Source organism: Vulpes lagopus, chromosome X (assembly GCF_018345385.1).
Source record: "Vulpes lagopus strain Blue_001 chromosome X, ASM1834538v1, whole genome shotgun sequence".
Lineage (NCBI taxonomy): Eukaryota > Metazoa > Chordata > Mammalia > Carnivora > Canidae > Vulpes > Vulpes lagopus.
This window is the reverse complement of record NC_054848.1, coordinates 36,273,219-36,290,516: the sequence shown is the minus strand read 5'-3', so window position 1 is coordinate 36,290,516 and position 17,298 is coordinate 36,273,219. Positions and strand designations below refer to the sequence as shown.

Here is a 17,298-nt window from a genome sequence, read left to right as displayed (position 1 = left end):
TCTCTCTCTCTCTCTCTCTCTCTGTGTCTCTCATGAATAAATAAATAAAAGAAAAAGAAAAGCTAAAAATGTCAGAAATTGTTTTTTCGATCCTGTTTGTAAATACCCAAATTATTTTTGACCCATGGCCAAATTAACTTGCAGAACTGTGGTACTCTGAAAGTGGCACCCAACTCTTTTTTTTTTTTAAGATTTTATTTATTCTAAGGAGGGCATGTGATGGGATGAGCACCGGGTGTTATACCATATGTTGGCAAATTGAATTTAAATAAAAACATTTTTTAAAAAGATTTTATTTTTTCATGAGACACACAGAGAGAGAGGCAGAGACATAGGCAGAGGGAGAAGCGCAGGGAGCAGGAACTTGGACTCGTCTCCGGGACTCCAGGATCACACCCCGAGTCAAAGGAAGACGTTCAACCACTGAACCATCCAGGCAGCCCAGCATCCAACTTTTAAAAGACAGTATGAAGAATTCTCCTATCACAAGAACAACTAGTAGAATTAATGATAAATACTTTCCAGGAAACTTTATTTTTTCAAGATCTTACTCTTAAATAATCTCTATACCTGACAGGGGCTTGAACTCACAACCAAAGATCGAGAGTCAGTCACATCCTTCACCAAGAGCCAGCCAGACACCCTCCCACCCCTGGAAACTTTTTAAAACAGACCACCTGAAACAGTTTACTTAACTCTCCCTTACTTGAGGAACAGACTAGAGAGGTCGAGCCTGCAGGGCATTTGCTTTACTGTTGGATGCCCAGACTTCTTAGGAAACTGGTAGTGGTGGTGGTGGTGGTGGTGGTGGTGATACTTAAACCATATAGCAGATTGGTTTAATTTAACTGTTTCTCCAATTACTGTCAGAAAATTAAATAGTACTTTCTGTATTATTAGTGTCCCCTTTTAAAGGGAAATAAATGGACTATTATAGGCACACAGTGAAGTATAAGAGGACTAAATGTAGAAATAGATTATTTTTTAAATTTCCCCAAGAGATTACAAATTGAAAAAATACAGGAAGAGTGGGAGGAATTACCAGTTATTATGGACAAAGTAGCAGTTTTAAAACAGCAATGGTGACTTTGTCAGGGCACTCACAGGAATGTTCTGTGCTAGTATCTGAAAGCAGTTAATCACAACTTCAAATCATCACCTACTTTTGAATTCCTTGCTATTCTGCCTCATGAATTGATTGGTAGGAAAATGCTATTTTTAGTTTGCTATATCAGGAAGGAATTAATCTCACTTAATAAATATATCTTTAATTCACATACACATCTAAAAACAAGCATTCTGCACTTAATATTCCTGGAATCTATAGTTTGTTTTTGTTTTTTTTTAAGATTTATTTATTTATTCACAAGAGATACAGAGAGAGGCAGAGACACAGGTAGAGGGAGAAGCAGCCTCCCTGCGGGGAACCCGATGTGGGACTCGATCCCAGATCCTCGGATCACGCCCTGAGCCAAAGGCAGACGCTCAACCACTGAGCCACCCAGATGTCCCTGGAATCTATAGTTTGAATGTTTATATAATGCATTTGTGTTTTTCAAACCATGATTTTCCCATTTGGGCTATTTAATATACCCATTCAATCGATATTTGAATTATGGAAAATGGTGCCATAATTATCCCAGATGTAAACCATCTTTTGCATTTGCATCATTGCCCTTATAATTTCAAATAGATTTTTATGTTGTTAGTTTTGTGTTGTTCAGTCTTCTGTTTTATAGTCTTTGAAATGTCAGATCCAGTGATGTTTACATTGCTTTAGTCTTTGAAGGGAGGGTCCCCAGCAATTCTGCCTTCATTTTGAGGGTGGGTAGATAATAAGAAACCAGGCCAGGAGCATTGTTCAGTTGTATGCCATGCAAAAATGTGCAGCCCAGATGGAGAGGAGTCCCTAGGGCATCCGTTTCTACCTGCAGTCTTTTGGTACAACAAATGTGGCACATGGCAAAGTGAGTGTGGAAGTTGAAACACACTATAGTTACATGAAAGGGACAAAATTAAAAATAAATGGTAAAATGGGTAATAAAACTCCTGAGCTTTTCATAAAATCTGGAGGCAGAACATTCTTGAAGGAGGAGAGAGAAAACCTGCATAGGTTATCTGATTTATGTCTCCTGGCTTCAGCCTGGCTTCAGCCTGGCTTCAGCCTGGCTTTCCAGGACACTTGTCAAAAGCCTTCCTCTCAGTTATGACTTCTCCACACAAAACCTACACCTTATTCACACCTCTTCTCTCCTGGAAGACCTTTCCAAGCACTTTTGGAGATGGAGACCATTTTTCATGTGCCTCTTCCTTTCTTTCCTTTCCCATGAACACTGAGCCATCCTGCCCTTGAACCCTGCAGTGCTGCATTCTGCACACTCCCTCCACACACTTTTTTAAAAATTTATTTTGGAGAGAGTGTGTGAATGAGTCAGGGAAGGGGCAGAGGGGGAGAGAGAATCTCAAGTAGACTCTTCACTGAGCGTGGGGCCTGACATGGAGCTCAATCTTACAACCTTGAGATCGTGACCTGAGCCAAAAGAGCCACCCAGGCCCCCGCTCTCCCCCACACAGCCATTCTTTCATGGGAATCTTACCACTGCCCCCTGAAGGCCAGGGGGCAGTCTACTGAGTAGACTCTGCAGGTCCTGGGTCACCTATGGCCTGACCCATTTCATCTCCAGTAACGAAGGCATTTGTAGAGGCTAACAATCAGCTGGCAGGTATTAGACCCAGCACCAGTTTTCCGACTGTAGATCCGATGGGCCTTTCATCACTGCCACTTACGAACACAGTGTTCCCTTTAAAACAGCAGCAAAAGCAGAAAAACCAAACCTTCTTTGACTTTGCCATTCCTTTCCTACAGCCGAATTCTTCTAATTTGATCATGTCTGAACCTGGCATGACATCGTGGAAGGACTGCCAACTTTGGAGCTGGACAGGCCAGGGCTCAGACCTACCCCTCATGATAACTGTGTGATCTTGAACACATTTCTAAGCCTCAGCTTCCTCACTTGTAAAGTACCTACCTCATAGGGTAGTTGGACAGCAAGGGTAATGACTCTATTAAGTGCTTAGCCCAGTGAGAAACATAATAAATTTTAATGTTATTACATAATTGTCTCCTGCATACCAACTTCAAACCGGACCTCTCACAGAACTTGATCTTGCCCAGAATGCTAATGGTCTTTTCTAGCTGACTTACAGCCTTTTCTCAGCCTTCTCCAACTACTCATGCCTTAATTCCCTCTCTTCCCTTGACTTTCTTAAAATTATATTACTGAGTCTTCCTCTTCTGGTGGCTTCTCTTGTGTCTAAATTACTCATTCTTTTCCTCAGTCTACCCTTATGTAAGTCCACTGTGGTTTAGCCTACAGCAATAGCTCTTACTTGACAAGGCTAAGTTGAATTAATAAATCAGAAAGGAGATAACATTATCTCTTTTGCTTTGTGTGGTACATCCTCGGCCTTGGCTCTTCTTTACCTGTTTGCCTTCTACTTCCAAATATAAAAATGTCACATTGGATTTCATTCATCTACAAACAGGTAAAACTCCAGCACTATTAACACAGGAAGACTTTAGCTATCTTGCACCATGTGGACATGGCAAGTCTATGCCTAAAATGTGTTTGTATGATGATGATATGAACAGTGTTATTTTCCAAGTAGTATTCTGTAACTTACACAATAGTCTTACCTACGTTGTCTGAATTTGTTCTTCAAGTTAACATGATGAGTCGTGTCCTGAATTATCAAATACATTTTATAGATGATGTAAAATAAATTTCTGACTTTGATGCTGGGGGTAGGGGAGCAGTGCCTTTACTGTTTAAATCATTCTATTTTTTTCTTTTGCCCTTTATTCCATGTAACTTCCCTGGTGTGTAAATGCTAGATTTTAGGCTAAAGAATAGACAACATATTCTTATCCAGTTTAGGGAAAACTAAGAAAAAAATGTACAAATCAAAACAGAAAATTGAGTTATTACCAGATCAAGAAAGTTATAAATTTGGATACTTGATTGTAAGAGTTTGGGGGAAAGTATTCATGTTATTTACATTTCTTATAATTAATAAGAGCTGGGGTGCGTGGTTGCCTCAGTCAGTAGAGCATGCAGTTCTTGATCTCTGAATTGAGGGGCCCTGAGCTTAGGTCCCACATTGGATAGAGAACTTAATTACTTAAATAAAAATAAGAACTGACTGTAATATAGAGAGAGATTTAGACTGGCAAAAATATGAAAAAGTTATATTGTTAAAGATTTTTAAAGGGTAAAAAGTTAAGCTTAGTTTAAATGGGGGATTTCATCTCTAGTTAGAGAAGTCTTCATGTTGCCATAGACCACATCCATTCATTCATCATTCACTCTGATTGTCTTTTGTTCTTATTTAACAAAGTATGTCCTGTGTTTGTTTTGCAGATCTAAAGCGGGAAGCCAGTATCTGTCATATGCTGAAACATCCCCACATTGTAGAGTTATTGGAAACATATAGCTCAGATGGAATGCTTTACATGGTTTTTGAATTGTGAGTGTACATTTTATTTTCTTAAGAGTTAAAGTTTTAAGTAGTGCTGCTTTGGGATAATGCTAACACTTTTCTCTTAAAATTTAATAATAGTTGTACACTCATCTGTTTAAAAAAAGCAACAAGAATAAAAGGATTATCTCATCTTAAGCTTCACAATGGCTAAGGAAACAACAGTTGGGCATATTTAGTTACCTTCATTTCTATTATACTTCAGAGAAATGGCTATAGAGAGAGTTCAGATGAATAGCAGGCCCCAAAATATAAAATTCTGACCATAGGAGTCTTGTCAAAGGGAAGTAGGATGGGAGTAGAGGTCTCCGTGTAGTAAGCCTCTCTGGTAACTAAAAACAAGTAGTAACAAACTTAACTTCCTATTTTGATATAATTACCATATTGGCTTGTTAAGGAATTTCTGTAAACAACAGAGTATTTTAATAAGCTACTTGACATGTTTCTCATAGAATTTTTGTCAGTAAGATGGAGAAATGTGAGCTAAGGATAGTATAACTGGGTAGTTTACCCAGTATAACTGGGTAGCTAAGTGGAGGATTGTGTCCAAAGAGATTATATAAAAGCTTTATGGAATGGCATTCTCTTCAAAATTTTAATCTGTAACTTTGATTAGGGTCTTTTACAAAGGTGGCGATCAAGGCATTGGCCTGGATTGGAATCATTTTAAAAGACTCCACTGGGGATGAATTTGCTTCCAAGCTCACTCACATGGCTGTTGGCCACAGCCTGTTGAACTGAGAGCCATAGTTCCTGTGAGTCATTGGCCTAGGCTTCCGTAGGTTCCTTGTCACCAGGCCTTTCCATATGGAAGTCAGTCTCGTAACCTAATCTCAGAAATCACACACCATCACTTCTACCATATTCTGTTAGTTAGAAGTCCCCAGATCCAGCCCACACATAAGGGGGAGAGGATTATATAACGGTATGAACACCAGGAGATACTGGTGATCCTTGGGAACCATGGCAGAAGTGTCCCTCACACCCCTCTATGGAAGGCTAACTAATACATCGTATATCTAGGTCAAAATTTCAAAGCATTTTACAAGTTTGTAGCAAAGGAGCGGAAACAGAAAAAGATGAAAACTTAAGACCAGATAATCCAGACTCACTCATTCAATTATATAAGTGCAAGATCACTATAAGCTTAGTTGAAACTGCTTATGTGAAAAAGATGTAAATGTTTTGAAAGTTAGTTGTTGCAACAGCTTTTAAAAAGCCCTGAATGAGATCTTTGGCTACATAATTAGAAGTATATAGTACTTAGAACCAAGCCCACACTCTGTATTGTATACTCACTCCCTGTTCTCCCTAGTGTGTTCATAGTAAGCAGGACACTGGCACGCTTCCCAAAAGGGATAACCAGAGGGGAAAAGAGCCTATAAAATTTTGCTCTTAGGGCAGCCCCGGTGGTGCAGCAGTTTAGCGCTGCCTGCAGCCCGGGGTGTGATCCTGGGGACCCGAGATCGAGTACCACGTCGGGCTTCCGGCATGGAGCCTGCTTTTCCCCCTCTGCCTGTGTCTCTGCCCCTCTCTCTCTCTGAATAAATAAATAAATAAATCTTTAAAAAAAATTTTTGCTCTTAGAGTCAGAGCCTTCAAAATTTTTGTTGGCATACCTGCAAAAAAAGAACTTTGAAAACCAAGTACCTCCTCACATGTTTTTGAGCTGATCTATTAAAACTTCTATTGTGAGGCTGTAATTTTTAGTGTTTTGTGTATTCTTTTAAATCTATTTTCTTCAAAACGGTAGATTGGCACCTTTACCTCATTCAATTTATGGAAAATGACTGCTATGTGACCTAAATGGCAAAGCCAGTCATCACTGTCAAGCCAGTCAGCCAAATCAGACTCACTTTCAGAGAAAAATCTGCCTTCATTTTTCAAATAAAATTAAAGTGTTAATAGACATCCCTATGACAGTCATCTTACTATTGATTTTTAATTCTAAAATAGATAAGGCTTTGCCATGCCTTATCTGGATGAAATAAGATGGCTCTCCTCTTTCTTTCTGAAGCTCTGTTTTGCTCTCAAGGGTCTCTCCCTCAGGAGCTTCGCATTCCCTAGTTGTCTCTAAAGCTAGGCAGGCTTTTCAGGGTGGGTAAGCAGTTCTTCTTTTGAGGTGGACTCATATGAGTGGAGGTGTAAAAGGAAACTCAGCAGGCCATAGACTTGTTTTCAGACAGATCAAATTATGGCAAATGAAGAAATGGACATGGTTGCCTTAAAAAGATCCTAATTCTTCTATGTTCTGGAGTGACTTTGGGTACTCTCAGGGATACCCACCTCCCAGTTTGAAGACCATGGAAGAGCTGTTGAAAAAACTGGGAAGCTTTAGTTACTCAAGAATCCATTGATTTTCTTTTTCTGCCAAGGGAGTCTTCAGAGCAAAGGCCATGGTAGAACATAATGGACGTCTTCAGTTATTTAAAAGAGTGTCATATGTAAGAGGATTATCTGTTTTCCAGTGTAGGGTCAGGAGCTGTAACTGGAATCAACAAGCAGTGGGTAGATTCCACCTCTAAGCAAGGAAAGCCTCTTTAGTAATTAGATTAAGTCAGTGAATGAAGCAGGCTGTCTCACAGCATATGCAATTCCTCACTAGAAATGCTCAAGCTAAAGCTGGACCCATCCAAGGAAGCTAACGATAAGGGTTTAATTTTGGACTAGAGAGGGCCTTTAATGTCCCTTCCAATTTTAAGATATTATAAGTCTTTTTTAAAAACTTTCTCTGATTTAATTTTATTCTTTATTCAAGAAGTCTGTATCTGTGTTTTTATTCACTGAGAAAATGTAAAAACCAGTTTTATCGTATACTCTCAAGTAATGAGCATGGAAAGCAAAATTTTAAGATTCTCCTAAATGTCATCATGTTTGCTATTTGTTTAAAGGAATCTAAGCGACAGTATGGTAGAAAGAAAATGATCTTTGGTGTTATAAAGCTGGGTTAGTATTCCAGCTCTGTCTCTTTTACTAATTATGTGACTTCAACCACATCTTTTAGCTTCTCTGAGCCTCAGGGTTTTTTAACCTTTAAAATCTTCATAAGATTATCAGAGCTAGATGTGAATTCACTTTGTAAAATGGTATGAAGCACTCTACAACTGGAAGGTATTGTTTCCAGGGGATTTAGCAGGTTAGTTTTAGTCTCTCCTGCTAAATTATATGAGATTTTATAGAGCTAACTTTTTGTATGATTCAGTAGTGATTGAAATAATTCCTCAATGGCAGTATATGTAGGTAAGACTTCATTAAAGTTGCATATCTACCAGTCACCTAATCTCAGTGTTAACCCAAATCATAAGAACGTGGCTTTATAACTTAATTTTCATAACTTTTTGTTTTTGGAAAATTTCAAATAACAAGAGAATAGTATGAACCTCAATGCACCCGTCACTGAACTTCAACAGTTATCAGCATTTTGTCATCCTTGCTCTGTGTGTCCTTTACTGTTTTTTCTTTTTTCCTGGTGATTTCTAAAGTGATACCACTTCACCTATAGATATTCCTATTTGGCTTTATAAAGAAGGACTTGATATATAGATACATATAGATATCGATCCATTTATAATATTATCATACCTAGAAAAATGAACAATCATTCCTTAGTATTAGGTCATAATCAGTTGATGTTCAGTTTTCCCTGATTGAACATCAATTTTTTGAAAGATCTATTTCTAACTTTAGAATTAATTTTATTAGCTCTGGAGATCTGGAAGTGGATTATGAATCCACAGTTAAAATAACTTAGTTTTCTCAAAAGGACCAGAAACAAAATAGGAATCTCAAATTGTTCTTTTGTATCATTTTTTATAAATTCACCTCAACAGTTGTCTTTGTTCAGTTTTTTGTGTTCTCTTTGATCTCCTGAGTTTAAAACAAATGAGTAAAGAAAAGACCAATTTACTCTTAAGATTTAAGATCCTGTGGTTCAAAGAGCAAAGCAGTAAGTTTGTGTGTGCTTCCACCTACTGGCTAGGTAAGAGATTGTCTGTACAGTTGCAGTATAGACAAAGCTACTCCAGAGTTCATTCCATGTTTCTGGCAGTAAGTGTAATGATCCCTGATACTCCAGACCCTTTCCGCAGATTTCTGACATGCCACCAATACAGAGTAGACAAAGGGAAAACAAGTGAAATAAGGTCAGTTGACTTTGCAATTTTTGGCTACTTGGAAACAGCTCTGATGATTCTGATGTAGAAAAAGCTAGACCAAACAATATATTTAGATTATCAGTGAGTTTCTTGATATGGCATCCATATCTGCCTTTGCCAAAGACTATATATAACCAACTCTCCCTCCCCCTCTCTTTTTTTTTACCTTTTTTCCCCCTTAAACCGAAGTCATGAAATTATATAGCCCGCTCTGGTTGCTTCTTCTGTTAGAAAACTCTTCCAACTAATTGATACCCATTTAATTACAAATGGTTTTGGAGATGCCTGGTTGGCTCAGTGGTTGAGTGTCTGCCTTAGACTCAGGTCATGATCCCCAGTCCGAGGATTGAGTCCCACATCGGGCTCCCTGCAAGGCTTTCACTTCTCCCTCTGCCTGTGTCTCTGCCTCTCTCTGTGTGTCTCTCATGAATAAATAAATAAAATCTTTTTAAAAAATTTAAAAACAACAGTTTTAAGTTTAAAGTATACTCAAATACAGAGACTCACAGAAGCAGAATTTTAGAGCCCAAAAATATTAAAGCAGTAGATTTTAAAATGTAACATTGAAAAATTCTGAGTAGAGCTTGTCAAACAAGCTTGTACCCAGGCACCACCCCTAGATACTCAGTTTCAACAACTGCTAGCCCCAAAATGGGAGGTCAAGAGATGATTGACCTTTAAAGTAGAGGCATTACTATTTAGAGACTATGTTGTCATTTTCCCCAACATTCACAGTAGTTTGTTAGAAACTATTGCAATAGTTTGCTAAAACATATTTAAAAATATAGGTTCAGTTTTGAAGATGGGCTGTTGTTGTGTCCCCCTCCATTCAAATTAAATGTTTATTTCTAAGTAACACATCCAGGCTTGTCTTCAGTAGTGTCTGATACTTGAGTTAAGCTGTAAATCCTAATTTGGCTGGCCAAGGAATTTTAATTACCTTATTGTAGAATGATTACATATACCATGGGGAGACTTTTACAGTAATTAAATATGGATTTAAAATATATCTGACATGAAAACAATAGTTTGTATCTTTTGAAATAATATTAGTGGTATTTTTGAAGCTCACAAAGTAAATAGACTGATAGCTCTTTTATTTTTTTAATTTTATTTCTTTTTCTTTTTGGTCTGGTGTTTATGCTTGGAGAAGGGGATATTTGTAGAATTCATTTATGCTGATAGAGTAGAACTGATTTCTACTTACTAGCAAACTTGCCAAGGAAGGGAAAGTATATTTGTTTCGTATCAAGCAAGAAAAGTCTGAACTCTGGCATTTAAAATTATATGAAGATCTGTACATGTTTTTATAGCTAATCTGATCTATTTTCATTTTTTGTTTTTATGTATAATGATAAAAATTGCTATTCATTCATCACATATTTATTGAATGCCTGCTTAAGTGCTGGGTAATAGAAAATGGTTGGAAAGTATCACTTGGTCCTAGTAAACATCAGAAACTTGATACGTAAGGTAATGCAATAAGATATATGAGAGGATATAGCTGGGTGCCTGTGAAGACCTTTGATAAATACTAGTTGAAAGAAAAAACTTCTACATCATAAACTTTTTTTAAAAAAAATTAAACATTTCTCTTGACTGGCTTCACCACTATATTAAATGTTTAGTTTTATTTTAGTTTTAGGAACTATGTGTCGGGGGTCCCCAAGACCTACCCCAGGTTTGATGCTTGACTAAGAGGACCCCTAGGACTCAGCATCTAGTCGTATTCACAACTGTGAATTATTGAAGCTCAAAGATTCTATAAAGCAAAACCAGCAAAGAGAAAAGGTATATGAAATAAAGTCCAGGGGCAGCCAGGCACAAGCTTCCAAGGCTCTTCTGCCAGCAACCAGTTGTGATAACACATGTGAAATGTTGCCAACTAGGGAAGCTCATTAGAGACTCAGCACCCAGTGTATTTATTGGGAGCTGATCATGTAGGCACCCTCTGCCTGGCACATACCACCTTCCAGCCTCCCAAAGAGAAAGCAGGTGTTCGGGATAAATCATATTGTTTGCACAAACAGTTTAGACATAGTGAGCCACGCTTTTCAGTTAGGACGGTAGGAACCCATCCAAGTTGCCAGATGCCAATCAAGAGCTAACTCAGTAGACAGGCCTTTCAAACCCTTCAAAAGCTTATTAGCCTGCTGTCTTCATTTTTTTCTGTACAAACTTAAAAAGAGATAAAATAGAAGGGTTTTTAAGTTGATAAAACTCCTGGATCTGCAAACAAAATATAATTGCCTATGAAGAAAATTGTGGAGTTTGGATTTTTTTTGTTTTACTTTTAACTGTAACTACTGTATCATTTTGACATCTATTAACAGAAAAATGTAACTGTCCCAATTTTTGTATAAAACAAACCCTAGATTAAGATGCTACAGTGTAGAATAAATTTTAACCTTTGAATGCTGTCTACTATCTTAGAAAGGAATTTGAAGTCACTCTGGTAAATTTTTTTGTATATAAAAGCTGATCTAAAACCACTAAAAATAATTTTGGAATAAGTTCATATATATACAGGATGCCTGGGTGGCTCAGCAGTTGAGTGTCTGCCTTTGGCTCAGGGCATGATCCCGGGTCTGGGGATCAAGTCCCACATCAGGCTTCCTGCATGGATCCTGCTTCTCCCTCTGCCTATGTCTCTGCCTCTCTCTCTCTCTGTGTCTCTAATGAATAAATAAATAAAATCTTTTTTTAAAAAGTTCATATATACATAAAATAAGAAAATTCAATTATTTTTCCATTATTTAAAAGAAATTTGTTCATTTAAAAACAAAAATTATAAGTAGTTTCTAGTGTAAATAATCTTTACAGTACACATACTTCATACAAATTTAGAAATTGTAGATAATTATAATGACAAAAGTAATACCATTAGCAAAAGTTTTTGCTATGCACGTGTCATATGTAATGATTTCCTTATAGTTGGACATTTATACTGTTTTCCCTATTAGAGATAATGTTATGATTAATAATATTCTTATACATAATTACTTGTTCACATCCCAATTGCTTTATTTCCTCAAAATAAATTTTTAGAAATAGAATTACAAGGTGAAAGAGTGTACGAACACAGACATATACAAACAGCTACATCACACGTAAATGTAGCCTTTTCTTATACAATCTGTTACATTTAGAAAAATGCACAGAACTATACAGCTTAAGGAATTATTGTCAAGTGAACAACCATCCACCTACAACTCAGATCAAGAAATAGAAACACTGCCTATTTTCCTCTTACCACAATCCCCTTCCTCTCTCAGAATTACCTTTAATCTAGACTTGACCTCCATGCTTTCATATCTATACCATCCATAAATATCCCTAAGTAATATAATTCAGTATTGTCTTCGTTTAAAATCTTTATTTAAATGAGATCATATAGCATACATTCTTTTTTGGTCTGTGAGATTGATCCAGGTTGCTTTTGTGCTCCTTCATTTTATCACTGTATAGTATTGGAGTGAGCATTCACAATTTACTTACTCATTTTGTTACTGTGTATTTGAGTTGTTTTCAGATTTGGCTATTTTGAACTATGCTGTTGTAAACAATCTTGTACATATATCCTGGGCACAAATCTAGGAGTGGAACTGATAGGTTATAGAGTATATACAATCTCAGTTTTCTAAGATAATTCAGAGCTTGTTTTGTAAAGCAGATGTACACACCGACCCTTTACCATTGATATTTGACTGTAAGGTGATCCAAGTCCTAGTTTTCCTGGTACTGCCCCTGTTTAAAAAAACCTGTTGTTAGTCCTTATGAATAGCACCCTCCTTTTATTCTCATGATTAGTTATTGCCTACACTGCACACCCTTGCTGATACTTGGCATTGTCAGAATTTTTTATTTTTTGCTCGTTGGTGTGTAGTAAAACCTCATTGTGATTTCTCTTGATTGTTCTTCCCTAATTGCCACTCAGTGACATATCCCTTCATTCTTTTAATATGGTACCTTTAGATTAACAGTAGTTTGTAATTTTAATGCAGTCTAATTTATCAATTTTTTCTTTTATGGTTACTGTTTTGGGTCTTGTTTAAGAAATATTTACTACTCTGAGATTATGAAGATCTCTTCCTATATTTTATCATCCATCTGAAATTAATTTGGAGTATGCTCTGAGGTAGCAGTCCAATTTCATTCCTTTCCATGTGGATACTTAGCAGCCTCAGCACAATTACTGAAAAGACTGCTCTGCAGACCACTTTTGCCACAAATAAAGCACCTATACGTGTGTCATTGTTCCCACGTTTTATTCTGGTCCATTAGTATATTTGCCTGGCATTGCACCCAGAGCATGTTGGTTATCTTCTTAACTATAGCTTTATAGTAAGTCCTGGTAACTAGGAGATCAAGGACTTTTACCTTGTTCTTCTTCAGCCAGTTCTTGAGGGGTGTACTTCTCCCCATTTTTCATATACATTTTAGAATCAGGCTGGCAGTTTACACACACACATCCCTGTTGGGATTTTGCCTTGAATTTTAGTATCAAATCTTTATAGCAGCTTGAAAATAATTGACATGGTTACAATATTGAGTCTTCCAATTCTTGAACATGATTTCTATCTCCCATTTATTTAGATCTTTGATTTCTTTCAATAATGTTTTATGCTTTACTCTGCAGAGGTTGTTTACATCTTTTGTTAGATTTATTCTTAGGTATTTGTTTTTAAAGGTAGATCCATCTCTCTCATATCCTTTCTCTTTCCCTCCTTCCTTTTACTGACTTTATATTCCTTTCTATTCATTAAGCTGTATCAATCCCGATAATTTATCTGTAGAACCACTTGAATTTTCTGCATACCTGATCATATCATCTGTGTAGGAGGAGAATTTTGTTTATTCCTTTATCATTCTTATACATACTGCTTTATCTAGCCTTTACTGCAATGGATTAAACGTTCAGAGCAATGGTGATAGCAGTTATCTATCTTTATTTCTGATCTTAGAGTTTGTTAAGCATGATTGGATGGTGAATTTTATCAAGTGCTTTTTTTTCTGTGTATGTTGAAATGACCACATGACTCCTTTGATCTGTTACTGCAGTGAATTTCATTGATCCTTTGGCTATCCATACTTGGCCATGATGTATAATCCTTATATTCCCTTTTATGTATTGCTAGGTTTGGTTTATTTGTATATATGTTTTAGACATTTTACATCTATATTTATAGAAATATTGTACTATAATTTTCTCATATTGTCCATACCAGGTCTTTGTATCTAGATTGTGCTAGCCTCATAAAATGAGTTGGGGAGTGTTCTCTGGTTTTGCTTGTTCTCTTTATGATTGGTAGAACTCACCTATAGACCCATTCAGGCCATACTTTCTTGTGATAAGGGTTTTCATTTCTGATTCAATTCCTTAAATATTTATGGGAATATTTGGTTTTCTATTTATTACTCTTGCTTTGGATGAATTGTATGTTGCTAGGGATGAATGCATTTTATTGAAACTTTTTAAACAGTTTTGGCACAAGTTGGTTCATAACAACTCTGCAGGATCTTTTCCATTCTTTGGTAATTTGTGCCTTTTCTTTTTCCTTCTCAGCCTTGCTAAGTATTCGCCAGTTTTATCAGCCTTTTAAATGACTTTTAGCTTTGTAAATCCTTTTCATTGCATATTTATTCTATTTCAATAATTTCTGGTTGTTGTTATTTTCATCTTTCTACTTTGGGTTTACTTTTCTAGGGTTTTTTTTCCCTCCCTTTTAAGTTTCAACATTTTTGTACCCTTGGGTTTTAGATGTGTCTCTTATTTAAAGGCATATAATTTTTTTAATTCTAGACTCTCAATTTTTTACTTTTAATTGGAGCATTTGGTACATTTATACTTAATGATATTTGAGGATAGTTGATTTATGCCTATGGTATTCTTACGTGCTTTCTGTTGTACTGCCTATTATGTATTTCTTTCCCTTGCCTTCCCTGACTTATTTGGGTCAATTTAATATGTTTGATCATTCTATTTTTTCTCTACTAACTTGGAAATTTAAGTATTCTTTTCTGTTATCTTAGTGTGTACCTCAGGAATTATAGCACAACTCCCTAATGCATCATGCTCTAATCTTGATACCATAATTGTCTTCCTGAGTAGTACAAGCACTGTAGAACACATAAATTTGATGTAATGCCCCTCCTTTGACTTACAGGCTGTTGTTTTCACATATTTATATTTGTTTGCATAGATACATAAGCTATATGCATTGACATCACTCCAACTTCTTTTATTATTAGTTTAGATTTACCCCCACACTTGTCCTTTCATTGTTCATTATTCTTTCAGCATCTCTAAGGTTTTATCTGGATTTATTTTTCCTATGTCAGTCTGCCGGATGCAAACTCTCCATTTTTATTAGTTTCAGAATTTCCTTCTATCTCCTTCGGTCTTGAAGGATATTCACTAAGTAGAGCATTCTAGGTCAGCATTTTCGTTCCATTAGATATCATTCTACTATCTTCTGGCTTCCATTGATGTTGAGAATTCAGGTAGCAGTCTATCACTAATCTAAGGGTGATCTCTATTTCACAAGTTATTAAAAAATGTTTTCTTCATCTTTTGTTTTCTCTGTGGGTTGTGTGCGCGCATGTGAGTGGGTGTCTTAGTCTTCCCTTTGATTCTTTAAGTCTCTTGAATCAGTGAACTCATATTGTTTGTGGTAATGGAAAAATTTCAGCCATTGTCTCTTTAAATGTTGCCTCTACCCCTTTCTTCCTCTCATCACCTTTGTGACCACTTAAGCATACCTTATGGTATGCTCTATGTCTTCTATATTTTGCATGTTTTTCTCTTGAAAAATCTATATTACTTTTCATTATTTTCATTTTCTTACAAAAAAATTCAAGCTCAGCTTGTATGCTCTGGGATCTAATAAGATTCATTATTTGATCATCTATGCTGGATAATCTCAATATATGAAGTCCCTTTGGGTTTGTCTTTATTGTTTATCATTTCTGCTGGTTCTTGTGCAAGATCTCTTACCCTTCGTGTACCATATTCATTTTGACTGTGTGCTGGAAATTATTTCAAATATTACTGGCCTAAATAACTCTTTCTTCCCCCCAGAGAGGACTTTCATTTGCTTCTAACAGGCACCTTCAGGCACTGGCAGTTTGGAACTATGTTAAAGTTTAAAGCTCAGATGTTTAAGAGCACTCAGAGATCAAGGCAAATTGCAAGTATGTGAGGGGGCTAATTACTTCTGGTTCACCCCTAGCTCGTTAGGGTCTTAGCTCAAGGTTGAAGAGTACCTTGAGTACTTCTGTGCTTTATGAGATTCCTCTGAATTCTGACCCTTTTTCACTTGGAGATCTTCTGTGTAAGCACATGTCCCCAGGGCAGGAAGGACTCTGATTCTTTTTTTTCTTTTTGTGTATTTTTTATTGGAGTTCAATTTGCCAACATATAGTATAACACCCAGTGCTCATCCCATCAAGTGCCCCCCTCAGTGCCTGTCACCCAGTAACCCCATCGCTCTGCCCACCTCCCCTTCCACTACCCCTTGTTCATTTCCCAGAATTAGGAGTCTCTCGTGTTCTGTCACCCTCTCTGATTTCTCTGGCTCATTTTCTCTCCTTTCCCCTATAATCCCTTTCACTGTTTTTTATATTCCCTGTATGATTGAAACCATATAATGTTTGTCCTTCTCCGATTGACTTACTTTACTCAGCATAATACCCTCCAGTTCCATCCACGTCGAAGCAAATGGTGGGTATTCGTCGTGTCTAATGGCTGAGTAATATTCCATTGTATATATAGACCGCATCTTCTTTATCCATTCATCTTTTGGTTTTTTTTAATTTTTATTTATTTATGATAGTCACACAGAGAGAGAGAGACAGAGAGAGAGAGAGACAGAGAGGCAGAGACATAGGCAGAGGGAGAAGCAGGCTCCATGCACCGGGAGCCTGACATGGGATTCAATCCAGGGTCTCCAGGATCGCGCCCTGGGCCAAAGGCAGGCGCCAAACCGCTGCGCCACCCAGGGATCCCTATCCATTCATCTTTTGATGGACGCTGAGGCTCCTTCCACAGTTTGGCTACTGTGGACATTGCTGCTATAAACATTGGGGTGCAGGTGTCTTGGCTTTTCACTGCATCTGTATCTTTGGGGTAAATCCGCAGTAGTGCAATTGCTGGGTCATAGGGTAGCTCTATTTTTAAACTCTTGGAGGAACCTCCACACAGTTTTCTAGAGTGGCTGTGCCAGTTCATATTCCCACCAACAGTGCAAGAGAGTTCCCCTTTCTCCACATCCTCTCCAACATTTGTAGTTTCCTATCTTGTTAATGTTCACCATTCTCACTGGTGTGAGGTGGTATCTCATTGTGGTTTTGATTTGTATTTCCCTGATGGCAAGTAATGCAGAGCATTTTCTCACGTGCTTGTTGGCCATATTTATGTCTTCTTCTGTGAAATTTCTGTTCATGTCTTTTGCTCATTTCATGATTGGATTGTGTGTTTCTTTGCTGTTGAGTTTAATAAGGTCTTTATAGAGCTTTGATACTAGTCCTTTATCTGATACGTCATTTGCAAATATCTTCTCCCCTTCTGTAGGTTGTCTTTGAGTTTTGTTCACTGTTTCTTTTG

General features: G+C 37.1%; 1 protein-coding gene across 8 annotated transcripts in view; it reads left to right on the top strand.

The window, feature by feature from the left end:
• Positions 1 to 17,298, top strand: part of CASK (calcium/calmodulin dependent serine protein kinase) — a 345,585-nt gene that overhangs the window by 120,648 nt on the left and 207,639 nt on the right. For all 8 annotated transcript variants that reach the window (XM_041740867.1, XM_041740864.1, XM_041740872.1 and 5 more), the window contains exon 3: positions 4,422 to 4,527. In XM_041740867.1, coding sequence (XP_041596801.1) covers positions 4,422 to 4,527 — 106 coding nt within the window. The remainder of the gene's footprint in view (positions 1 to 4,421; positions 4,528 to 17,298) is intronic.